This window comes from Epinephelus moara, chromosome 20 (assembly GCF_006386435.1).
Source record: "Epinephelus moara isolate mb chromosome 20, YSFRI_EMoa_1.0, whole genome shotgun sequence".
Lineage (NCBI taxonomy): Eukaryota > Metazoa > Chordata > Actinopteri > Perciformes > Serranidae > Epinephelus > Epinephelus moara.
This window is the reverse complement of record NC_065525.1, coordinates 19,827,310-19,855,145: the sequence shown is the minus strand read 5'-3', so window position 1 is coordinate 19,855,145 and position 27,836 is coordinate 19,827,310. Positions and strand designations below refer to the sequence as shown.

General features: G+C 41.5%; 1 protein-coding gene across 1 annotated transcript in view; it reads right to left on the bottom strand.

The window, feature by feature from the left end:
* furinb (furin (paired basic amino acid cleaving enzyme) b) overlaps positions 1 to 27,836 on the bottom strand; it is a 103,079-nt gene that overhangs the window by 51,759 nt on the left and 23,484 nt on the right. The window contains exon 3 of the mRNA XM_050072175.1: positions 6,491 to 6,589. Within this exon, the coding sequence (XP_049928132.1) occupies positions 6,491 to 6,589 (99 nt within the window). The remainder of the gene's footprint in view (positions 1 to 6,490; positions 6,590 to 27,836) is intronic.

Below are 27,836 nucleotides of genomic sequence, written 5' to 3'. Positions count from 1 at the left end.
AATCTCCATCCTTGTCCAGAGACTATTAAAAAACCATCAGTGAGCCATACATTATGATAAACGTGGGCACTGTGGTTTATTTGATCCCACATACACTTTTCTTATATCATAAATCAGTATTCCCCAAACAACGGCTCAGATTTTTTTTTTTTTTTTTTTGCAAATTACTGAATAATTTCATTTCTCAAGGTCTCTACAAATATTCAAACAAAACAATCTAAGAGAGATGAATCACTCTTTCAGTCTTGAGTTGAGCTGGTCACAACCCATGGATGTATGCAACTGTCTTAAACACTCACTAGTGCAGAAAATCTGCTGCTGAAAATAGTCTCCGACACATACATTATTTCCTGCTGTCCCTCCTGTGACTCACACCAAAACAATTACATCTTAGAAACTGGTGGGCTGGGGGCTAAGTGCCACAGACAAGCTATAAAGAGATGAACTAACACATTGTAGGTTTTGGTCTTTTCATCGGATATGTTGACAAATCCAAGACTATTGAATATTTCCAACCTTATCCTTTGACATGAAGGCCTTAGCCCAGGGAAGTGCACACAAAGTGCAGTCTTACAGCCAGAGACAGAGTGAGAGACAGATGTAGGGTAAGGTCCTTCCGAAACACAGCTTGCAGTAAGCTGCCTTGCACTGCGGTTTGTACAAAACCAACAGCAGCCACCCCAAAACAAATCGATTCATTCCGTCATAGAGAAGGTGTGGGGTGTGGAGAGGAGATGACAAACAACCCTCGTAAGCATAATGGTAAAAGCTTATACTGCTGCCAATGTCATCATGCCACTGTGTGATAATTCAAAGGGGATGGCGATAAGCGGCATGTTAGCACCATGGAGAGACAGCGGAGGTAATGTGAGAGACGGCAGCCGGATTACAGAGAGGAAACACTGTAACAAGCTCAGAGCTAAGCATTGACTAATCTAAATCCAACTATTATGTTTTCACTGCCTTTTAAATGTGTGTTCTTTGAACCAGGTGAAGCAGAACCTTTTCTATTCCGTTTTCCAGGGATCAGATGGTCACACACACATACTTACACCCTCTCTCTCTCACACACACACACACACACACACACACACACACACGATTATACAAATGCGCATAAATAAAAACATATAGACACAAACCCACTCACTTACGCAGTGGTGCTTTTTGGCAGTGGTCATGCTTTGCCTGAGGTTTGGCCTGTTTCTGGTTGGGTGGGTGGGCAGGTAACCTAGGGACAAACTGTTGCTCCTTAGCCAGACACCTGACGGCCCAGATAGCTGGGGGTTCAAGCACGGTGTTAAGTCGAACCACTAAGAGAGAGGAAGCCTGTGAGATGGAATCTCTTCCGTCAAAAATGTCTTTATCTTCCTGGCTCTGCTGCAAGAGCTCTAGGTTTCAGTGCAAGTTTCAAGTTCTTTATTCTTATCATGTGCGCAAAGATTACAAAGAAGGAGTTGCTGGCAATGAAAATCTTAGGCCTCAGGCATCCTCCAGCTACGCTCATTAAATATCTAGCAAAAAGAAATCACACAAGTAAAAGCAAAGATCTGAGTCAAAGACATAAAGAAGTGCAAGTCAAGATATAGGGCTAAAAAAATAAACATAGATAAAATAAGGGGTGAGCCAAATACTCAAACAAAACAAGTATCCAGTACAGATAACGTACTTTTTAAGAGCGCGAGAACCATCTGAGGAAAATGTGTCAATATCCGCATTTGTGATGCAGGTAAATCCTCATTTGGTTAGCTGTCTTCAATCTCTTCCCCTTGTGATCACAAATGATCTGAAGCTCAATCCTGAGCTTGTTCTGTAAATAGTTTTCAAATAAATAATGAGTATAGCAACTTCTGATCAACCAATTATTAATTTAAACCCACTTCAATGTTAAACCCGCCCATTCTGAGTACAAATACGGATACAGATAACTGACCCTTTACCAAGACCCACCCCCGGACGCAGACTGGCCAATCATAACATAACATTACGTAGCTCAGACCAGGGTCTGACAACGACACAGCTGTCACTGACTCTAATGCAATCATTTCAGATTACCTGGAGAGGTTGGAAAAGGATATATGTTTCTTGCTGTCCCAAAACCAAAATCAATCCCTGAAAAGTGTAGGGTTAGCTAGCTAGCTACTGAAGATATAGCCTACTGAATGTATTCACATGCTGCTTTTGCTTTTTAATGATTATAACAGGAAAAAAAACCTACCCTGCTGTACAGGAACCAATGAAGAGAAGCAGGGAAACTTTGCTGACATTCAACCAGCTGTGTGTCATCGCATTGTGAGCAGATTAGCATTGTTTGACATCCCCCGGAGATCCCTGCCCGTCTGGCGGCGGAGGTCCAGGTGCTGGCAGCAGCACGGGGGCGAAGCCAAACACCGTTCATCTGCACACACTGCGATGCCACACAGCTGGTCCAAAATCAAGGAAATATTCATTGTCTTCTGTTTACTTTTACACTGTGATCTGTAGCCTATAGTTCGGCTTTAGCTTCTAACTATCTTTGTCTTTTTAACCTGTTGTTACTGCCAAGTCAGTTTGACATCCTGGATATATCCTTCAAACACAGACTGTAGACCCCTCTGTCTGCTTCTCTCTGGAATCACTGTTTCATTTTTCCAAAAAATACGATAATATTAGTATTGCAAATTAATAAACAGAATGTAATCAGGAATATAGTAAATGTACTCTATATTCATAATGAGAAGAGATAAATATATGTACAGAGGTGTGAACCATTTATAAAAAAGTAACTAAAGTATATAAGCCTATTAAAGTCAAGATGCCTTCTCTCTCATTTAGTATTGCCAAATGGCACACACAGTATAAAAGCAATCTAGGCACACAGTAAATCTTTCTATACACTTTTCCATTTATTAAAGAGGACAGCTTTTCCACTGAGTGTCTCTTACTAGTCTTGTGGTTTTGCCAACAGTTCATTCTGCATTTTATCCCTCACCATTACAACTAAAATCCAGTATAGGACATCATTAAATCCTTCTTGGTAACAATGACAAAATCCTTGCCTCTGTCACTGCCTATACTAAATCCCATTTGTTGCTGATTTTGGAGCTCTCAGAACAAATCTTTTAACTATCTGAGTGCTACAGTACTCTCCCAGCTCCCGGGCAGACACCTCTAAACCCATATGCCCACAGACCCTTGTTAACATCCGATTTGCCTGACCCTTGACACCGCTGGCCTCACTGAATGTCACCATATCTCACTAATGATGTCTTGGGGCTTCAGCGCTTGTCAGACCACATCAGTCCCTCTCCTCAGCCAGCTTGACTCGGGCTTGGGAAAAGCTACAGAGCTACAGAGTAGTCCTTGGGCTTTACTTGGCAGGCCTTCCTTGCTACAGATGGCCTGAGTCTGTTCTCGCTTCATAACTGCCCCCTTTTAGCACCAGTCAGGTACCTCTCAAGATGCTTTTAAATAGAAGCCATTTCCACCGCTGCCTCCAGTGTTTCCAATGTAAACATGACAGCAGCGTGTTGCTGAGTCAGGTGGCAGCAGGGCTGAAAGAGAGGGTGTTCACCTACAGCACAATGTACAAACATAGCTGTGCTATTTGTTGCTGATGCCCAGGGTTGACAGTTACTCAACATTTCTTTGACATCAATCAACAAACTCTTCAGGGTAAAGGCTTTATTTTTAGTGATGATTTTAACTGACCAAACTAGTATCATTGCAAAATTGTTACAGTGGTCAAACCACACTCAAATATGACCACAGTAAGTTTTCTGTATTCTGGTCAGGGTGGAAAAGCCTCTGAAGCAGTTTTTTGAATGAAGTAGCTGCTCACTGTTTAACTTGCTCCTGAAGCCTGGCACCTCTTAGGACACATTCACACTGGCACTTTTTGGTTCGCATTAAACGAACCCCGGTCCGCTTCCACGGATATTTCAGTTCGTTTGGAGTGGTTTAAACGCTCATTCGAACTCTGGTGAGGACCAAATGAGCAAACCCTGCTCTGCTTGAAAACTGGGGGTATCGGTTCACTTGCAAGTGAACCCTGGTGTGGTTCGCTTGCAATGGAAAATGCAAACAGACTATCTAGCGAACCAAAGAGAGGAAGTGAATCAAGGAGAGGAAGTGACGTAGAGCGCAGTGTACTTTGGGTAGAAAAAAACAAAGCCAACGGTGCGAACCGGGAGAAGCAGAGGCAAAAAACAATTAGGTTTGAACACCAAATTAAAAACAGAAACCCCAAGATTGCATAAATTTGGAGTTTGTGGTGACCAAGCCGGCTGAAGGGAGGGATTTCCGTTTTCGGTCCTGGCCAATCGATGAGCCGGGTTTTCTTCTTTCTCATGCTTTTTTTCTTCCTGGTCAGTGGTCGTTTTGAGCAATACTTCCCCCAGACGAGCAGCTGTTGTAACTGCGTGACGTTGTCCAGGCTGTTTGGTCCGCTTTAAAAAGTGCAGTGTGAAAGTGAACCGAACCAAATGAAGGTGTGAAATTTTCCCAATCGAACTGTGTCCCCTGGACTATCCTGGTGTGAATGCGCTCTTAGGATTCACAAGTGCATCAATATTAGGTGTGCAAAGTCACCCTGTGGGCTGAACTGGAGCCTCTGGTGGGCCGGTTCTGGCTGTAAGTTTGACACCTTTTGTTTATAGAATCAGGTCATCCAAATCCCAAATAACACATTCTCCTTTTTACAACAGGGAGAACTGTATCTTGCCATGCTGATAGATTTTTTCTTTTTAGGTTTTGAGATTTTTGCCACTGAGAGTTCACACACAATGGAGGTGAGGAGCATTTTGTTTGCGGCACTCGAAGCATAAAAACATGTAGAACAACAACAATGTCTCCTCCACATTTCTCACTGTCAACAGAACTATTTCCTACATTATTTTCTTGAAAACAAATAAAACCATTCAGAGCGAGCACATTCCAAAAAGTGTGAAAAGGTAGCACGTCTCAAACTTCCAAGTCGAGGAGGACAAAATACTCACATTCCACTTGTTTATTTGGCTCACATCACAAGAAAAAATATTCTTAAGCATTTCAGCACAGAGCCTTCATCAGAGTGTTATATTTTATTCACAACAAGGCTTGTGGAGTATCAATATATTTGACCTGTGTAGCATTTTGCTCGCTTATAGTCCAAACATTTCCTCCCTCAGCAGCCCAGGTGTGAATAAAAGCAGCAAAGCCCTGTGAACACAGCTTGCAAAAGGTTGTGACATTCTTAGACTTAAGAATGTACCAAATTAACCTTTATAGCTGCCACAGTTATTGTCCGCCCACAAACTGAAGAAGTATGAAGTTCATTTAAAAAGTGTTTGTTTCATTTCCTACAAAATCTTCTCTGCGAATTGTTGATTAGATAGCACAACCCACTAATGTGGGCTTCTGATAGCAAGTAAATTTATTTTTTTCATATAGGCCTGTTATTAGCATATCTCCTGTTGCCTTCACAAGACAGCAATGTAATAATCTATAAATCTCACATCTAATTACCATTTTTATGTACGAGGAAATTGTTGTTTTTTTTTAAAGATTTTATCTAGTGTTTCCTCGAGGATTATTTTCCCAGCAGTGTAGACTCAGGTCAAGAGTAATATGTTTAATGTGAATTTAATCAGTGTAAAGAATGTTAAAAATGAACCAACAAATTTGTTCCCAGGCAATGCATGAACTTAATTATATAAAGAAACTCAAGAGGCCTTCTAAATACAGAAAAAGGCTCTTGTTGACTCAAAACAGGACAGAATATAAGCTTTCTGCCCTTCTCCACTTTCTCTTCTGGCTTCCACTGTCATTTTCAGAGTCTATGAGAAATATGAGAAATATCATTTTGTTTTTTACCTACAATAGAAATAATGATGGAAACTGCCAGACCTTTCTCTTTTGTAGGAGCAGTGCAAACATAGTATAGATATAGGTCTGGCAACGCAAGACTGCTTTTCTCTAAATCCCTACCAAGAAAAAATAACTTCCTTCCACTATGCTAGCATTTCCATGCTGACTCAATTACATCTGGTATACACGGAGGCTGAGATTTTTCAGAGTTAATAGTATGCCAGGTATAAATAGTTGGTTGGGCAAATTCAGAACCAGATGTCCAAATGAAGATGACATTCATGGATGGAAAATGTTCTTGTTTTCCGATGTTAGACTGATAAATGCCAATTTTCCTCTCTAGTTAACATTCAGGTGCAAATAATTATTTTACAAGACTGGAGAAAAGGCAAGGCCAAACACTGCGACAGTCACAGCTGTTGTGTTGTTTGGGTGGGTTTATTTTGCATATTTACAGCTATGTGGTACCTCAGATTGGGTCAGGGGGACAGATGGAAGGACCAGCGTGGACCGAAAAGAATACAGACTTTGAGCTTTCATTGATGCTGGCATCCTGTTCTCTTGTGATATACGCTCTCTGTGTGTAATCCAATCTGTCTTTTGGCCTTTTGTTGCTGACATAGAGTGCTGCAATGAGCTGTGTGAGAGCTGACAACGGTCTTACCTGTGGTTCTTTTTGCAGTCTGATGTGCATCCCCCTGTGGCCAGACAAAGCCCTCTTCTCCACTGCGTGATGCCTGAAGTGATAATAATCTCCAAAAACCTACACACAAACATAAAAGGAAAGGCAATGAGTTCACCTGCAGCAACAGGATGGCCGGATAACACTCTGTGCCAGCCGAGGCATTCGCAAGCACACCAGCAAATGTGCAGACAGTGTTCGTTCTGGAAACGAGCTGAAAACACATCCATTTGGACATCAGAGTCTGGCATTTTCTGTCCATGTTCAAAGCTAAATGAGTATCTATTACTGCACTGGCTAGTAGAAGCCATTATTTTATTAGCACCCGTAACATATTGCGCGAGTCTCAGCCACAGAAGTGCTGTAAAAGCCCTACAAGAGCTGGAGTTGCTGAATGCTGACAAAATGGGTGTTTTGTCATTATTTAAATGAGGTGTTAAATTTTCACTAGCCAGTGCTGTGTTGGATATTTATTTAGTTCAGGATTTAAACAGAGCCCAGAATCTTGTTTAAGCTTTGTTAAAATGATAAAATGACCTGTCTATGCCACAGAGCAACACAACATAGAGGAACAGAAGCTAACCTGGAAGAGGTTTAAAGACACTTAGGCTCTCTACAGACTGGAGAAAATGTCAGACACACACACATACACCCCAACAGAAAGACATCCATTACACAACTGCAGATGGACACTATCTATCAACAGTGATTAGACACATCCATTAGAGGTAGTGTCACATCAGAGCTAGACTGAAGCATTCGTCCTGCCGCTGTCATTGTTCTGTCACACAGCCTGCTCATAAAAGACCTTTTAAGGACAAGCGATTGGATGACAGCTGTCACCTAAACCGACCTAAAACCTCAGGGAGTGCTTTCTTTTTGTTAGTCTTGCTCTTAAGTGACACAAGGAGCAGACTGTACCACCCCTAGCCATGGTCAAGGACAACTGACCTGAGAGCAAGACAGAGACTAAATAATACAGACATCCAGAGATAAGTGCATGGTAAAAAGGACAAAAATAACCAAACAAAAGGTGGAGGAAGAGGAAGACGACTTGCAGCTGCTCTTTACACGACTATTCACCAGAGAGAAGCCTCTATTTGAAGAGGAAGCATTGCAATCTGTACAGTAGTGCCATTGGGGACTGGCTCACCTTCACGAGCCCAGTGGAGCGAAGGAAGAGAGGGGGGAGAGGAGGAGGAGGAGGTGATGGAGGGGTGATGGAGGGAGGCAAGGTGGGAGGGGGGGCGCAGGGTTTGACAGGCCGACCAGGCAGGATGGATGTGTGTGAGGAGGGAGAAGAGCAGACGCAGCAGGATGGAAGGCTCTCCTGGGGCTGCGGGCTGATTCTGCAGGCTGGCGGTCTGCAAGCCGACCAGACTGGAGGCTGAAGCTCTCGGAGGCCTAGTCTGGCAGCGCTGATATAAAGCTGCCAGCCTGGTGCCGGCCAATTTGACTTCATTTATCAAATATTTGTAATTAAGACTTGATTTTAAATCGCTTGCTGTGATAATTTCCGCATAAACCGAGTGACCATCAGTCTTAAATTACTCAGCATTGTGCGAAAGAAATGATCTCGTTTGCTGTGGAGTTCAGGTTCCACACAATTACGTGTGGGAAGATGAATAAGACCACTTTTGTGAGGAGACAGCTCTGTGGAAGGACAATCATTAAATGATTAAAAATATGGCAAGAGCAGGAAAAAATGTCAACACAGAAAAAGATTTAAACTGGTTTAAACTTACAGAGACATGGGTAAAAAGCTTGTGCATTCAAGCCTAGCGTTACTTGATAATTATCTCCAAACTCTCAGACTTCAAGGAGATATAAGCATGCCAAATAGGCAATATAGTAAAGTTTATGTAATGTAACTAACACCAAACAAAAAAGTCAATCTATATCTCTATAACAGGACGCTCTCCTTGGAGACACCGTTTTAAGAGGTCCTTAGTTGATGATGACTCTTTGACATCGTCAGTAAATTCAGGAAATCAGCGACTGACCTTACAACCACCCTGTTTCGAAAATAACGTCAAAGCCATGCAAAAGGAAATAGCCTCTGAATGATGCATGATTGAGGTGTGATGAGGGACGTGACCCAAGAAATTAATGAGACCCACTTTCGCATTGATTGCGGAAGGGCAGAAAGATAATTTGAGCTGCACCGGGGTGGCTTTTCTGTGGGACAAACCTATTTCCTAGAGTGCTGATGTCCTCATTTAGACCAAGAGTCTATGGGTCTTGGGAAATTGAGATGGAGATAGAAATGTTGGTGTAGCTGCCCATGAGTGCGGCTGAGTCATGCCTCTCTACAGCCTGAACCAAAATGAATCATATGGTGTGTGTGGGTATGTGTGTGTGCGTGCGTGCCAGCGATAATAATTGAGAGCACTGTGGGTCATTAGTCACCCTGCCACTATGCTCTGAGTCTGCCTTAGAGGAATACTGCCCTTTAAACTCATATCTCATGTGTTTCTTACTTTAGTTGTTTCGCACCCATCTCCGTCTTGTCTATACTTCCTGTAGCCTTGAGGCAATCTTTAACAGAAGTGTGCACTGTATATGGCTAAAAATAACTCAAAGCTAAAACTGCCTAACTGGACAAAGGAAGTAACGATCATTTTCATCATCATTCATTCATCTATTCAATATCCATAACTGCTATTAAGGGTCATGGGGGAGCTGGAGTCTATCCCAGCTGACACTGGGCGAGAGGCGGGGTACACCCTGGACAGATTGCAAGACTATCACAGGGCTGACACACACAGAGACAAACAACCATTCACGCTTGTAATCACACCTATGGGCAATTTGGAGAATTAAAAGTCACCAATTAGCCTAACCTGCATGCATTTGGACCGTGGGAGGAGGCTGGAGAACCCAGAGAAAATCCATGCTGACACAGGGGAGAACATGCATCTCCACACAGATGGGTACTAATGGCTGCACCACCATGTCACCCTTTCATCACCATTTCATCTAGCAAGTATTTTGTTGATTCATTGGTTAGTTTCTTAGTATGTAGTATGTCCGAAAACAGAGAAAAATGGCTACGGTTCTGTCTTCACATTGCTTACTTTGCCTGACCAAGAGCCCAAAAGATATTAAAAAGGTAAATAAAAAGAGATGACATTTATTTGGATGAAGTCAGACAGTCGTGCGTAGTCAGCACTAGATCATCAAGATTATTCTTGCATAGGGCTAGTATGTGATCTCTAAAATATATATTTACACAGAGGAATGTTACATATATGAAAGCATCAGCTCTGTGAGAGGACTGAGTGGAGTTGCGTGGCAAGTTTGAGTTTATAAGACTTTCCTAGAGGTATCCCTCTAGCCAAATCCACATCTGCACTTAGTGGACTTAATGAACCATTGCATATTTTTTCCAGGACCTTGTAAGCAAGTAGTGCAAGAATATGAGAGAAAAGTAAGACAGCACTAAACACTAACCACTAAATGCATTTAATAACGTATACCAGTATGTGAATCAAGGACAAGACAACAGTAGCTGGTAACAGACCTTAACAAGATCCTGGTGGTCTTTTAGTGTGCATGGATTTATAGGGCTGGGCGATATGGAGAAAATCACATCACAATATTTTTGACCAAACTTTTGATAAATAATTATGAGTAATGTGGATATAATGACTAAGTGAGTACGAACACTCTGGTAAGTTCAGAAAATTCTATCACTTTACTGTCATGCAGCTTTTAAAACCAGGGAAAGAAAACACTGTGATATCCAAAATCTAAGATGATATCTGGTCTCATAGCACAATATCAATATAATATCGACATGCTGCCCAGCCTCGAGGTAAATTCTTAAAATAGGGGCATGATTTTGTATAAGAGGGTCACTCATAAATGGCTTTGCAAACAGATTTCATCCATTTTTTTTTACTTTATTCCAAAGAGTATTTCAATGAAGTTTATGTTCTCAGATATTGAAAGCACTGGATGGTGAAAGGACAGAAGACTACAGTAAAAATGTCCTTGTAAACTCCACTGACAGTAGCCCCTGTAATGGATTTTAAGATATAATATATTGACCATAGTAACTTCTTTTCTTTTTTTTCGGTCTTTTAAAGACCTGAGCTCCAAAGTCGTCCATAAGTGAACCTCACATTTCACTGTGTTCTTGTTTTTCATCTACTTTTTCTATCTGCTTTCTAAAATCCACTGAGATTCTGTTGAGATCTGGGGCTGCTTTTTCTTTTTTCCTTGTTGGCTGCAAAATGAATTTTATTGAGAATAACTCTTTTTCATTAGTTATCCGATTTCAGAACTTACAACATGTAAAAGCACGTCAGCAGCACAAGGTACATTCTGATGAAACATCTCTCACTGACTCAAATAAGCCCTGAAGACACAAAAGACGTACGTTTTTTACTTTGACTTATTTACATTGCATTAATTTCATTACAACAGGTGCATAAGAGCCACTGTATCGATCTGTTAGAAACTTCAAAACACTTACAATAAATATCTAACTATCATTAATTATTATACGACATAAAGAATAGAATAGACTTTGTTCATCCCCAAAGGGAAATTCAGCTGTCCAGCAAAAAACAACCACCACACTTCCCCTCATCAACAATAAACAAAAGTTAAAATAATTGCATAAAAAGAAATTAAATCAAAATAAAATTGCCCATTCCACAGTCCAGTCCAATTATTATATTACTGAATACTTAAAATAACTTCCTATCTGATCATCAGTGAAACATGCCATGAGCTTATTAATTTGGGGTTAATTCACAAAGAAACTGTCCATTAAAATATCGATTTATCACAAATATGAGGCACAAAAAGACTTCATAAAAGCCCTAAGGCAACTACAGCTTCCACAGTGGGACAGCCCACTCATGCCCTTGCTTCCTGTGAGTAGTGTTGTAAAGATACTAAAATTTCCAACTTTGATAACTCGAAAAATATCAACATTTTTGTTTATCAATTTTTGAAACCATGGTGAAAAATACACCTTGAGGGCATATAATTTAAAACTGTAATTTACAGATAAATATTATAACGTGATTGTATTGTCAATGACTATAGTAAATATTAACATCTTTACATTGAAGAAAACAATATTTTTCTTGCAGTAGTGCACATGTTCAAAAGCATCTGTAATGTTAACACCTTTAAAATGAAATAAAGTGTAAGTGTAAGACAAAACCATACTGCAAAAGCCTATATGCAACTGGAGCGAATGAGACGAGTGATGAGAAAACATTGCTGTGAGTGAGTGAGAGGGGGCGGGGCTCTGTGGGCACCGCTTAACTGCTAAATCGATATTTCTGACAACACTTCCTGTAAGTCTGCAAGCGTGGACGTCGAGACTGTGCCCTGGCGGATCTGTGTTATTATGGTAATTAACACTTAGCATAGAAAAATATTCCTCAATGTCTGCTCTTTGTTGGAATCCCCTGTACAGCCTTGAGGGGAACTTTTGTGACTGTTTTTAAAATGACATTACTTATGAACTGAGATTTGTCTCAAATGGGCTCATCTGATGTAAATGTCAAGTATTTCAAGCTTGTAATTTGAACAACTTTGAACTTACAAGAGTGCGCACTTGTGCGAGACAGACAGATGTGGGAGTTTCCATGTTGGCTGAGTCTGAATGTGACTGACGTTAAGATCACTTATCAAAAGCCTTCCGTCAGTCCGAGAGCTGTGTGAAGCATCAAAGAGGCGTCAACCAGTTGCACTCTGTTTTTTTTCTCACCATTTCCTCAGCCCACTCAGTGTTTCAATTTTTTATTTCTCTAATAATTTTTTACCACTTCTATTTTCTCTACCCACCGCTCACTGTTGGGCAATGAAAGTTAAAAGACATGGTTTACCACAGCATGTTCCAAAGCAGAGGTCACACTACATTTTTCTACAGTCCACTGGGGAATTGAGGCCATCTGCTGACGTTATCACTCAGAGTGGTTGTTAGACTTCAAGGTGACTGAAAGTATTGTCATGGTGTGTCTCCTACATCCCATATTCTGCTGTGTCCTGTCCTGCGGTCCTCTATGGTGGCTGCCTTGGTCTCTCGCCACCTTCCCGCCACAGCTGTTAAAGTCAATATTGGCCACGGGGAATTGGCTTCAGATCAGTGGTGTCGAAAACAGAAATGTAGCAAGCTTTCACTGGGCTGTAACCTAATGTTATTTCACATTGCAGTGTGTGTGCATACAAGTGTTTAGGCAACTCTCCAATGCTACAAACTGATTTGAAATGAGGGAAAGTTTTCTTTTTCACTCTCATCAAACCAGTGAGGATAAAATTATGCAGTGCGCTAGTTGAGAAATGTGCCTGAAAATTTGTTTCGTGCCAGACACGCCATGGTTGTCTCAAGTGATAGGCGATGGAAAAGGTACATAATAAAATCTAATTTTTCTTATCACCGCACTGAAATTCTGCAGGGAGACTCACAGGAATTCCAATATTCAGACACGTGGTGGTGTGGAGGCAGCAGAGGATGAAAGCACGGCTGTGGGTTCCTGCCGACTAATGCAATGATATACAGAGTATCTGCGTGTGTGCATGTTTGTAAGTATTCAGCCTGGGTACTGAATACAAATATTCACTATTCAGCATGGGGAGCTTAAAAGGTCCACTACACTGATATTGACTGTGACAGACTTCCACATTAAGTGTATTCCCTTAAGCCAGGGAAAAGTGCACAGAGGCAAATCCACCTTATTGGAACTGGCGTCAATCAGACCCATCTTTCAGGGAAAAACACTAGCATCGATGGTTGGTTAGAGACACAGCGATAATAGTAATTCACTCTGAACAGTGGGCACCTTAATTCACAGCCTGTGATATATTATTCCACTAACCTTGATGGAGGATGCTACAGTCGGGCACACAAATGTGTGAGGCACACATAGTGAGGCACACAATGCTCTTCTGCTTCTCTGTACAGTGGAGAGGCACTCAGAGGCAGCTTCTGTTGCACATCTGAGATAGAAATGTCAGCAGCACAGCAGAGCTCAATGAATTGCCACACAGCCCACAAAGCCTTCCACCTCCTTCGCTTCCTCCTTTTATATGTTGCCTTTCCTTTTATTTATGTTGCTGAATCACACAACACACACATTAGTGCAAAACCTTACAGGACTGGGTGCTTTTTCGCCTGCTTACAGTTTATATACACAGCAAATGTGCTGTTGCGCGTTGGTATGGTGCGATATTTGCTGTTGGGTTAATAAAACAGTCGTGTTGTTATCGTCTCCACTGAGCCACTGGGCTGCCATCTTTTGGACTAATTACAGCTGAAACTCTGGGGTTCCGCTTAGTGGGAGAAAGTCATTATTTTACTCCGAAATAGAGGCTAATTGAGTGTTTTCAAATGAAGGGTAATTATTTGTTTGCATCTTATAGCTCCGATTCTGCATGTTCCCCGCCTCGTCTGCATTCCCCAGCTCAGGGGACTTGTTGTCTTGGGAAAAGCCAAGCCACAAAACTGTTTTGGCTAATTATGTGGCTGAATAGCAAAGATTTAACAAAATGCCTATGAAGACCGTCCCTCCAGTAGTGGTGAGGTAATAAGACAGAGGCAGCATGAAAGGTGGGGAAAACCGATTTGGGCCACAGGATAAATCGTCTTTAATAAATAGAAAGACGAGTTATTAAAGCAGTTGTGGTAAAGGAAAGACCTTGAAGGTAAAGAGAGAGTCTAAATCACGGCGTGTCCGTTCAGGCCTATTCCTATTCCGGAAGAGTAGAGCACATGGAATATGAAAGCAGGGAGGGGAATAAAGGCGAGGCAAGGGATAGAAATACATCACAGGAGAAAAGATAAGTGAAGAAGGTGGAAAACTCAGTCAGAAATCACTACAAAAGGCATGCGTCATGCAGACACTAAAAGAGCCCCTACTGATGCCTGACCTTTGGCTAATATTACCATAAAACAAAATTCAAACAGTTCTGTCACAGTAAATGACTGCTGCCTTGTAACTCTAATCAATGATGATATCACCCTCTGTGAATCTATGCCTGAATAAAACATGGTGGATCTACACAGTATCTCCTACGCCTTGATGCAAGAGTAAGATTAGAGTGGAAAATTAAATGGCCTGAGCATATGAGCCTCATGCATTTTCCGCGGACATAAAAAATGTAGCAAAAAGTAGCATTCCTGATGTAATTTATCTCTGTGGTGTGATTTTTCAGAGAACAGATAAGGGACAGAGCAGGGAGAGGAGGGCTTATCAAAAAAACATACACACACACAGATGCAGGGTAAAGCTACATCATCACTCAGCCGAACCTTGCTCAGAGTGGCACTGATACATCCAGCCGGCATATCGAACTCACAAACACGCTGTTCAAAGTAATCCACATATGTGCGAGCAAGCACTCACACCCACACACCAAAGAACTCTGGCCTTGAGAAAGGGAGACGGAGACAGATAAAAAGACCTTGCATGTGAGTGAGAGTGTGTGCGAGAGAGAGAGACCTTTTAAATATTTCAAATCGCTCGATGCCTTTTTAATTTGAGATTTATCCCACTGGGCTGATTCTTCAGTCTCAAATCCCTGTCCTGGTCGGAGAAATGTGCTAACCAAATTAGTAAACACCCAACTTTAACCATGCTTCATTGGAGCGTCGAATATTCATGGAGTCAATGGAGAGTTGGACCCGCTGCTTTTTGCAGCACAGCAGAGGGGCTGGTTTCTCCCCTTTTATTGGTAATATCAGTAATCATGCCGTTAACCTGCTCTGATATTACAAAGCAATGGTCTGTCCAGCCTAGGGGTGAGGGAAACCAGCCAGCTCTCCATGAAATGCTGCCGATACCATTCATTGAGCAAGAAATGGAGACAGAGAGCAAAAAAAAAAAAAAGCGAGAGACAGAGGGGGGGAGGGGGGGGAGAAGAAGAGAGGGGATGAGGGATAGGCTAACACAGAATCAGATGCATTGGTAAACAGAATCTTTGCAAAAAAAAAAAAAACGGGGCCACAAGGGGCTTCTTCCTCTTGCCACGAGGAAAAGCAGAAGACTTGATGATGTATGAAAACAACATCAGTGGAAAGCAAAGGATTGAGATCAAACTGGGTTAATTTCCAAGCCGTGGGGAGAGGGCTAGAGTAAACAGACATTTTGAGGAGAGCAGCAGCAGTGCTCTTTGGATCTGAAGAAGCTATGGAGGCAAACATGCCACCACGGTGAGCGCTTCTGACAAAGAGCCTTGGCAATGAAGCATTGTGTTATGCAAATGAGGAAAATGACAAAAAAAAAAAATTGCTGGAGAGTGAATTAAAAAACGAAAACTGAATGTGACTGGAAAATTTTGAGTATGGTTCAGTGTTTAGTATTCCAAGGTGTTGTTTGGTTCAAGCACAACCTGAGTGCTGTTGGCCTTTAGTTTATGCCTGGAGGCGGCATGTCGCCTTGATTGCCATGCCATAAAAATTTAAAAGCAATTCTGATATGAAGTGAATAGCACACGCAACCTGCATTTGACTCAAAAAAAAACCCCTCCACAATGTCACTCTCTTCCCCCCTCAATCATTTATGTTAATAGCGCCCTTGTGCTCCTACGTGACTTTGTTCGACCTGTTGTCCATGAGTCATGAAAGGGCACACTTTTCTAAGAAATGAAAGGCCTGCTACTTGTTAGTACAGTAACTACAGTCCATGAAAAATCAATGTCTAGAGCACTCACAGGGTTGTCCTATTGATTTTTCATAGACTCAGATCAGTCAATCTATCAATGGTTGCATGAGGGGAGGCAGGAGCGCTGTGAAAGCCGCTGTGGGTGTACGGCTGCAGTGATGGACTACTGAAAAGGAAATGTGCAAAACGTCCTCTGCCTGGTGCGTGTCCTTCAATTCAAGGGCTCAGCCCGGGAAAATGGAAGCTGTCAGCACCTTCAGACATGCAGCAAGAATATGCAACCCTACCGCACGAACAAACAAACCCCAAGAGAGAATAGTCACCTCACGCTCTCACTTAAACATCACATAACGAAGAAGAGACACCTGAGCGCACACACACTCACACTCCTGTATCTCAGTCTTCCAGTCTCCGTGTGCGATGGGGTCAATAAAAAAAGACAACTCCTGCCTCCAGCTGTCCCCTCCGGCTCGTTCCTCAGACGGTGGCCTGTTTAAAGAGTGCTGGGACTCTGTGAGGCTGCTGGATTATTCATTTGCTGAGTGTAACTGAGCCCACTGCTCTTTTACACATCACCTAAGCTGAATTCCCTGGTGCCAGAACAGCCTCTGTCAGGCTTCGTCACCCTAGTTTTCAAGAACTGAAGTAAATAGGTTCCACTTCCATTTCCATTCAGCCCTCGTCACTTTAATTCCTTTATTCTATGTTACGTTCACTCACCCCCTAGCGACTCCTCCTCTGGTTCCATCTATTAATACCGACACGTTTAGTGCTTACATTTTATCCCTCTCCTCAAGTTGAGACCCTTATTAAAATCATTCATGTCTTCCTATCTGCTCAGTATAAACTGGGTACAGACCCTGACAGATTCAGGCTGTATGTGAAAGTATTACAAATGATCGCATTTGTCAACAGTGTATTGTGCAGTATGTATTTCAGGACACTGTGGATGCATGTTTGTAGCATTATCCTTATGTGTAGTGAATTCTATGTTTTTACTGTGCCTGCACAATTCAGCGTTTTGGTGCCTCGCCATTCGCTGCAGTGGGTCGAAAGGTGCAGTAGGTTATGGGTGTCACTGGCAATCCTGCAATGCAATGCAATTTTGGTGTCAAGACTGTGCTGTCTGCTGGCGGTCTGCTAAGATAGGGTCAACAGCACTGTGTGCAAGGCACACCTCTCTGCTTTCGTCTTCGTGTCACTTTAATAGATGGAGGCACACACAGAATAAACCTCCCCGAAGACCAAACCGACCCCTTTTTATTTGTGCACCTGTCTCACTTTACATTCTTCAACCAGTAGACACATACAAAGAAAATATCCAATTCTATTCCCACAGCTGCATAAAAAATAAACACAATCTGTAAAACACTGCTTTATTTTTGTATTTATTTATTTTTTAATTTCACAGTAAAGCCACTGGTCTAAATATACAATATGTGATCTAGAGCTGCAATGATTAGTCGATTGATCAATTAGTCGACAGAAAATTAGTTGGCAACTATTCTGATATTTGGAATAATCGCATACATAATTTTTTAAAGCAAAACAGACAAATATTTGCTGGTTTCATGCTTCTTCAATGTGAGAATTTGATGCTTTTCTTTGTCATACACAAAATACACTGAACTTCTTCCTTATTTTATACCATTAGTCAGATAAAACATACCTTTTGAAGATGTCAACTTGGGCTCTGGGAAATTACACAAGCCATGTTTCACTATATATAATGGGCAGATTAAGTAATAATAGAAGCAATTGTTATTTGCAGCCCTGATGTGATCGACAGTAGCTCCACAAGACTGCACACTTGATCTTGCCATGTGCTGTGTACACACACATTTAGTTGGCATTCAAAATGTAATAAAAAATAATTATCTGATGAAGCAGCTGTATTCACGAGTGTTAATAATATGAAATGACAGCATGATTTTCTTCTGGGCATGTGCTACCGTACACATACACACACGACTCAGCACACATGAGGTATAATAATTAGCAACATTCACAGTTTAATTAATTTGTCGCATTCTTTTTCCTGAAGGAAAGATAAAAAAGTGCCTGAAAGTGTGTTCGAATTCCATTTTAATTTTGGTCTGATGCTTATCTTTATTTATTAAAACTTAATATAATATTCAAGACTACGGACAAAGACAAGTGAGTTCTCCTTGAACCATTTAAATGATTTCTTTGTATTATATAAACCACAGTAAGGCAGGGCTTTAAAATATAACAAAACCAATTAAATGTGATAAAACATGATTTGATAAAAAATAAGACAAAGTATCATCTCAGCTCAGTCACCATCGCAGCAGAGAAGAAGAGTTCCACAGATCTGTAATAAAATGCATATCATTACAATGCTCGTGCACACCAGAAAAAGCAGCATGTTCACAGTGGCCTCACAGATCAAAAAGAAAGCCTCAAGCCCCCTCTGTTCATTTCCCGAGAGGAACCCAAGACCCAAAGTGCAGCGGCCGTGGAACTAGAGGAGCAAGCCGTCTACAAGATTGCGGGGTGTGTGTGTGTGTGTGTGTGTGTGACTTTGAACTAGGCCTCGTTCACATTCATGGAACATTAAGTCCCCTTCCTTGAACCTCATAAGCACAGGCAGCTGAGGACATCAAAACAGAAAAAAGTTGGAGAATCGAGGGTCTCTGTGTATTGAGAATGGGAGCTTGAGCTTTTGCATAGCTTCACGAGCTCTTGAAGTAACCTCTGTAAGGGAGCTGGCTTTGCGCCCGAATCTGAGGGAATGGTGAAGTGGTTAAAAGCACTGGGGCTACAATGAGTCACTGCACGGATGCATCAGAAACAAAAAGCAAGACAAATACAGAACCGTATCCTCCGTGGAGGCACATGTACTCATACTGTGATTTAATATGAACATCAAACTAAAATCTTAATTAACATGTGGTCACTTGACAGTCTCAAACACTTTGGCCATGAAAGACAATGACACATTTCCAACTGAAAAAAGTGTCAGAGGGAATAACTGTCACTGCTGCAGGCGTACAGATATTTCTGAAGAAGCAGGTAACATCAAGGGCTGTCGTGAAGCCTGGTTGTTGTGCCACGTCTTTGAAGGCAGGCAAGAAAGTAGGAAACTAACATCACTTATATGACTGCTACATAGGCATGCATTTAATTCTATATATCGAAATGCCCATGCATGCTTTTGCCCCTTGACTTCCACAGAGTACACCCATCACATCCACACGAGAAAAATGAAGACTTCCCTCTAATAATTTCTCAGTGTTTTTATTTATTGTCGGCAAAGTACGAACACGGGGCGTGACTGTGTTGTTGAGACAACGGTAAATGAAGCTATTAAAGAGAGCTGTCTCCCATGGCATTCAGCCGAGCCAGGTAAGCTTTGTTATGGTGCTATTCAAGCCAAAACATCCCTTCGCTGCAAAGGGCATGACATTTACAGCCATTTCATCTCGACACAACACGGTGTGATCAGTAGAGGCAAGGATTTACAGGCCTAACGCCTGTAATCATTTTACAACTAAACAAACACGGGCGAAAGTGAGGAGACAAAAATAATTGGAAGATGATTCAAATAACAATTATTTGTAAGAGGAGGAAATACAGTTGAGCCATAGTATGTCTCTGTGTGAATTAAGAGTTAATCAATTATTCATTAATGACAACATGACAGGGATTGGTAGAATTTGCTGCAGCATGCTTAATCAAACATAGACAGATACGAACGTCACATTGAACCCATGACTAACACAACAGACACTATTTACCACAAGACAAAATTCACAGACAGTATTTACAGATTGACAAAACAGTTGTAAGTGCAGTACATCTGCCAGGGTTAGTGAGAAGTGTTCAGAGCCCTTATTGCGGTGGGGAAAAAAATACAGTTTTTAAACCTGATGATTTGGTGGGGAGGGATCTAGAGCGCCTCCTACAGGGCGTCAGCTGAAGGAACTAGCTGGCAGAATGAGAGAGGATCTTGCAGCAGGCTTATATAAATCGAATGCTGCAGGAACAGAAGGACTGTACTACCACTCATATTTGCTGTGTGGGGTGTATGCATTTGTGTGGCAGCCCTGAAAATATGAGAGAACACAGCACTTATTATAAAGGACTCTTGTGCAAGGTCCCATGATAGCCTTCATAACAATGATAAATGGCTGAAGCATTCTGGTAAGCTACATCATATGACTACCACCTTTCAGCTTTTTTGTCCTATTGCGCTTAGTACGAGCATACAGAGAAGGCTTTCTGCAAAACAAAACAAGGGATTAACACCCTGGAAACCATAGTATTTTCTTTTTTAAAACCTCATTTTGTTTTTCAATTTCCTCTCATACATCCATAACAGAGACACAGACATTTTCTGAAGGCTGGATCGAGACAGCCTGGTGCGCCACGCTGTTTGTTTTTTTTCCACGATCCTCCTACGACACAAAACAACAACAATGGAGCTGGTAGCAGAATGCCATTAGGTTTATGATGAAAACCTGAGGAGGAGCGTTTCAGTCATTTTTGACAGCCACTATGGTGCATTCAGTTAATAGCTTGAAAGGAATCTTCTCAATTGTCATCTCTCAACAAGATTTACTCCAACCCTACACTGCTTTAGACGGGAGTAGGCATGTCATGATGACTACTTTGGGTGACCGTTATATTGTCCCAGAAATAATTGTGATAAACAATATTATTATAATCTTAAAACCATTTTATGCCACTGATATACTGATAGTTTAATAGCATAATAATGAAAGTACACCCTTTCAAAGAGCAATGGGCCTCATTCACTGTTATCTTTCTAAATGTTTTTCTAAAGTGAAGTGGGTGTGTGGTGTAGTCAAGTGAATAGTCTGCGAGACTGCATCTAGACCAAGCAGCAACCTCGAAGGAAGAAGAAGAAGAAGAAGAAGAAGACTTTATTGTCATTGTGCATTGCACAACGAAATTACGTGTAGTACCCTCAGCAAGATAACAACACAATAAAAAGGACAGACAGTATATAAATATAAATATAAAAAGACGTCAGTAAGGTATGAAAACAATAAAGTGCGTGAGAGATATAGCAGCAGTATAAAAACTTCGATAAAAGAGGCAGCAGGCAGTGTAAAAACAGCAGCAAGGTGAGGTAAAGTGCAACGGTGCAGTTCAAAGTGCAAAGGTCAGTTCCTCAGTTTGGGGCTGGTGTGTATGTGAGTGCAGGGGGGTTGATGGAGGCCACAGCCCTGGGGAAAAAGCTGTTCCTCAGTCTATTTGTCCTTGCTTTGAGGGCCCTGTACCTCCGTCCTGAGGGCAGGGGAGAGAACAGTCTGTGACCCGGGTGGGTGGGATCTGTGGCGATGCTGCTGGCCTTCCTCTGGAGGCGGCCAGCGTACACCGAGTCCAGGTCTGGGAGAGGACTTCCCACAATCCTCTGGGCTGTTCTTACCACCCGGGAAAGAAGACAAATACAGCTTAAGCTGAAGAGCCAAAAACTGCAGTTCATTGATTGGCCACTTGAACCTGGTGCCAAAACAGAGTAAATCCCCATGGACACACGTTAAAATGTTTACAGCCTGGTACAAAAAGATAACAGAGAAATATTGGTCTCTGCAGCTAATGACAACGTTCATGTCAACAGTACAGGGGGTGAACTTTTTTATAACTCATCTATTTACATTTTATTCATGCACAAAGTTTTGCATATTTAGAGACAGGTCTTCTTGAGTGACAGGCTGTCTACTGCTTCTCAGATCCACCCCTTGCTCCTCCACAGCGCTCGCAGATCCACCCCTAGCTCCTCCTAATATGGTCACTTCTGGCTCTAAAGAAAACAAGATGGCGACGGACGAAATACCGAACTCAAGGATTCAAAGCGGCGGCCCGCAAACCAATGGGTGATGTCATGGTAGCTACGTCCATTATTTATACAGCCCATGATCTAGATCCTTCTCCAAGAATGCCCAAGTGAAAGTCTATGGAAGGTGAAGCAGTGGAGGAACATTTCGTGTATTTAGCATCATCAGCAGTGGATATGAAACAACAAAGAAGATGCATGGGGAAATATGCGTTGATCAACCACCCAAACCTGACCTGACCCGCGAAACCGCCTACTTTATGCATTATAGTAGCACAATTATCAGGACTGAGGACAAAGACAAGCACCATGGTGCTCTCTACGATAAGCGTGTGTGTGTTTGAGACAGAGACAGACAGAGCATGACATGGAGAGGGGAGATCAGGTGAAAGGTGGACTATTTAACTTAGTCGGAGGGCTGCTAGAATTTATGACAACACAAAAAAAAAAAAATATTTTGCACAAACACGTCCACACTAAAATGTGCATAAGTGTGCTCTTGAGTGTGCATAGATTCTATTCTTACCTTAAAACAATAAGAAAACATTGCCGAATGTCAGAGTCTTTATTAAATCTTTTTAAGGACGGTTATCGAAATCAAATCAAATGTGTGTGTGTGTGACAGCAAAACATGTCTCAGTGTAGTTTTTTCTGTTCATTTGGTTGAGGTGCTGTGAAATAACACTGATGCTCTGCACCCAAGTCTTATAATAATAATGAAAACGCTGCTGTTTATTCCAGCATCACGTTGGTGGCATTCTTATGTAAATAAACATGTGCGTAAACATGAGGGCAATATCATACGATATATGGCATGAGCTAGATTATTTTTGCTTACAGAATTGTTTATCTACACCGTCCAAGTCTAAATATGGAGTCAGCCATGCTATCACTCCACATTGTCATGGCAAAAACAAAGTGTGTACGAATGTCTGGTTTAAGTGGAATTACTCCACTGCCAAAAGGTGTTGTTAAGAAAATTAAAAGTTCTGTATTACAACATTCCCAATCAGTTCTAAAGTGAAACATCTAAGATAGGACAGCCTGCAGCCTCCATCGCAGAACTAATGCAGCGCCGAGGGAGGGCAGATGCATCATGAGGCGAGCTTTACCAAAGCAACCGGTGTACACAAAAACTAGACATAAATAATGTAGTCATCTTTCCCATTACACAATAATGTGGACTAGAAATTTATAGTCTATCCAACCTCTTAATGGGGAGACATTTAAGTCTTGGGTGCTTTACTCCTTATTATGACCATGTAGTGTACATAAATAAACTTGCTTGTCCAGTCTCGGGAATAAAAGCATAAATCACGATGTGTGGAAATTGCATTTCTTTTATCAGTTAATAAAAGCAGTCTGAAACAAAAGTATTGTTTTAGTTGGTGCAGGCCTCTGCGTGCAGGGGGAAGAAGTAGGTTGGAGTCGCAAAGGATGAGCATCATTTGCTAAGGACTACATGTGAACACAAACAGACGGTAATGCATTTGATAAACTGGAACCCTATAGAGCCCATTTTTCCACGGCTTAAATCGCTGTATATCTGAGACAAACTCTTTATCAAGAGCTAAAAGAGGGTTGTAAGTGCCACTTGAACAAAAAGCCCCTGGTATGTTCTGGGTCAGCTGCTCCATTCTTTCATGTCAGTTTTATTTTAGCAAATACAATTTGAAGAACCTCTGCATCGTTTAAATTTTAGAGAGAACTGCTCATGCGACACTGCGCTCCGTCTTCGCCCACAAAGGATTCTAAAGGAGAATGAAAATGGAGACGAACACTGCGAAAGTATTCTGCATTCATCCCCTTCTGTGAACAGTATTCTTTCCACATGGCAGACACTCTTTCTTCATTATTCAGGCTGAGAGTGATCGGGCTGCATTATACTGTAACCATTGCACACAACTCCCTATCTCTGGGTAAGGAGCTGCATGACAGCACCCATCCACTTATACATAAGAACTCCCTAATGGTGGCACACGGACCATTAGCCGCTAATTACACGAACGTTCACAGTTTGACTTAAAATCTACACATTTTTTAAAGTAACTTTAATCCACATGTATATAAATCTAAAAGCTGTGTATGAATAAAACATAAAGGTCTGTTTACTGGACCATCCACTGTCTGTCCCCTTGAAACTTAAATAATGTATGATGTGACAGGGCAGCCACTGTCCGCTGACAAGTTATTGATGAAAACTAATCCACCAACTTTCTGTAAACTCCAGGAAGAAGTTCCCTGATCCCCACCAGTGCCTGAGTCCGGGAGGCCCGGCTGCCTTGTTACTTCACCATCACTCTCTGTCTTGTCTCGGGTAAATCGCATCAGCCCGCAATTGACCAAGTGTCACGCTTCAGAGGGGAGCCTGATATCTCCAGCCTCGCAGACCTTTTACTTCTTCATTCTGCTTTCCTCAAAAGGTCATATTTTTACTTTTACAGCAGCACAAAGCACACTTTGCTCTGCACTACTTTTTTTCTGGTATCATATCGGCTTGTCAGACTTTTCTTTATGATGAAGGGGGGAAAAAAGAGCTCATGGACCACAGGCCGGGGCCTGGCTGTGTATGACAATGAACCCTTGAAGATACTTTTGGCGCTGGCTGATAAAAGTTTCACTTGATTTGTCTTTTACTTATTGACGGAAAAATGAATCCACTATTTTGCCTTTCTATACATCCCTGAAACACTGCAGAACACAGTAGGCAGGTCAGGAAAGATGGCCATTTGTATGCTTCGAGAGAAATGACTTTTGCTTGCTGCTCTTACATTAAAGACCCCCTGAAGTAAAATTAAAAAAAAGATGGCGTGCTGGTTCTTGATTGCTGCACCAGTCTCTTGTGGAACATCACAAACGTCAAATGGCAGAAATAACACGGGTAATGGAAATCCATAATTGAAATGGCCTTACATGCGAAACTCACTTGTAAGTAATTGTGAAGCGAGATGACTCATTTCACTTTTTCTTTTTTTTCTTTTTTGCATCACAGTTGAACTGACATCTTGTTCTTATCTAGTAAGCCTGTGATGTACCATAGGAGGGTTTCCAAAGCAGTATGTGCTCAAATTCTTTAGTAGATAGGCTTAGTTTCAATTCAAAGCCAGTGCTCCCAGTAAATTTGTGAACTATGGGTGTAACACACTCAACCACAGTGTTTCATCACTGCTAGTGGGGTTTATATCAATATCTCTACAAATTAAAAAGAAAACTCAAAGCGTTATGAATGCAGTTCAGACATTAAAACACGAACCCCTGCCGAGGTTCCGTCCATAACTCCCTTTCATCAAAATTAACTCTGTGTACTGAGCTTCATTTTCATTTCATGGGGTCTTAAAATATTCATGCCAAATTGACTGGTTTCATGTGAAAAAAAAAATCCAAGGTATTATCCATGTAGGATATGAAATTTTAAAAAGAGAATGCTAAAATATCAAATAAAAGATATCATTGTGAGTTGTCCATAGATATATGACATTTCATGACAGACAGAATGTGGGCAGGCACGCAGCACAAAAAACTAATAACTTCTTAATAACTTGTCTCGTGTTCTCAGTCACAGTCAAATTACTTATTGTTTGTTCACTTGTAGGTGCCTCAGATTGCAGTGTCTTGGCTGTTTGATGTTTTAGTGGAGCAGGGATAAAAAGAGGTGTTCAGAGGTTCTCCCAGCAGAATGTAATACTGCCTGAGCACTAATCTGATCTCTCACTCGCAACTCTGGGTAACAATCCCCTTCCCCCTCACCTACGACTGCGTTGTTTTATTTCTAATTCTTATTTTCATTTATTCCCTTCTTGATACCCACAGATATTACATTTCTAATATTATTATCTCAAAGCCGAGATCAGAATGCTCACACGAAAAAGGAAAGCAGGGGAGGAGAAATGTCATCTGACTGTACTATGTTAACAGTGGGGAGAAAAACAGAACATGGCGAGCGGTGAGTAACTCTTTGCTCGCATTGCTTCAACAGTCCTGTTGTTTGGTATGCAGTATGCTTATAGGTTATTCCCAGTGTGGGGAGCCCAAGGCTGACTCAAGGTCTGTGCATAGTTTTTTTTTAACCCGTGGGCAGGATAAGGGATGAGCTCCCAAGCTTTACAGTAGAACTGCAAAGAAAGACACTTTTCCACACATTAAAAATGCTTAATAGGTGTGTAGATTGCTGGCCTGACATCGATTTTATTTAATTATTCAATCTCGCAATTTGCTTCGAGAAAGCCTGTTGTTATTTTTCTTTCTTGATGGGATTCAGTTCAATTTTCGGAAACACAAACTGACTCAGTAATAATTAACTGAAATGGTTTCTTCTTTTTGTTTTTTAAAATTGCGCAAATTGTGTAAATGTGTTTACTTATGATTCCCCGAAACAGGGTTCAGCGCACATTTCACTCTGAGCAGTGACATTACTTGTACTGTGACAGAGGCAGAAGCAGCCTTAGTAATAGTGACATTAGCAGCAGGAGTCTAAGCGCCTATATTACTGTTAGTGGCAGCAACAGTAATGGCAGTAATGGCTATAGCAGTGATAGTGCCAGTTTATGCTTTTCAATCCAAAAGAGTGAGCAGTATCATTTCAATCTGATCAATGCAATTCAAAGTGCTTCATATTGATTGTTGCTAAACCGGAGTGATTTGATTATTTCTTGTTGCACATTGATGCATTGAATCGGCATCACCATTTATAAATGATGCATCAGCGCAATGTACACAGCTACGGAGCAATTCGGAGGCAGTGCTTCTCCGAGTGATATTGTAAATGTTTGTACACTGTCTGACATGATGGAGTTCACAAGACTGAGCCACTGCAGCAAAACATATCTGCAGCCTTCTTTTCAACTGTTGGAGCTGTCGTCGACTTTTACACAAGCTACTTGGCAATTTACACCCGGATGCTGCACGTACGGCACAGGAAAACACCCTGACAGTTACACTTGCTGGAGTGAAAATATGCAGCCAAGGATTTGTGTGAATAATGTCACACACAATGCCTGCACACACATATATTACATCTGATCTACACCTCTGATAGTCTGCTCACGTACATACAGCCCTTCTCCGTTGCAAAAGACCCACATTCAGTAAGGAGAACCAACGAGGACTAATAAAATAGTTCTGCAACAAGTACGGCCTTTTAAAAATTTAAAAACCTCAAAAGACTGTGGCAGAGAAGCGTTGATTCAACAGTGTATTGAGTTTTGTGGACCTATTTTCTGAAGCTAACCTTGTCTAACTCTACCTCTTCACATCAACAACACAAACTAAAACCTCTTAACTTAGCATACAGGTGAATCAACAGCACTCTGACACGGTCTCAACAAAACACTGGGATTAGCATTAGAAATGCTTTTTTTTAAAAATAGGGCTCTTTTATGGAATGGCATTACATTAGCATTTTTATCATCGAGGTGAATAATGCATATGCAGTGATGCAAACAGACAGAAAGAGACAGTCTTCAGAGAAAAATCAGACACTGAAAAGAGCTCTTCAATGGCTCGATGTGCAGGATCATGATATAACACAAGATAATGGAAAAGCACTCTTCGAACTGGATCCATTGTCATGTGAAGGCCAAGACTGAATTGGTACTGCCAACTCACACAGCCTGTTTATACCTAGTATTAACATGCATCTTAAAGGATAACTTCTGTATTTTTCAACCTGGGCCCTATTTCCCCATGTGTATGTGTGTGTATGATTCATAGGTACAACTCGTTTTAAAATTGGTTCAGCATTGAGGGAGGCGGATGCAGCCGGCAGCTGCAAGGTAGATATGGGGGCAAATGCGTCCCGTATAAGTTTGCGCATTAAAAGTGCTTTTTCTCGCCACTGACCGGTTCAGATCGCCAGTGCTGTCTCTGTAAATAGGAG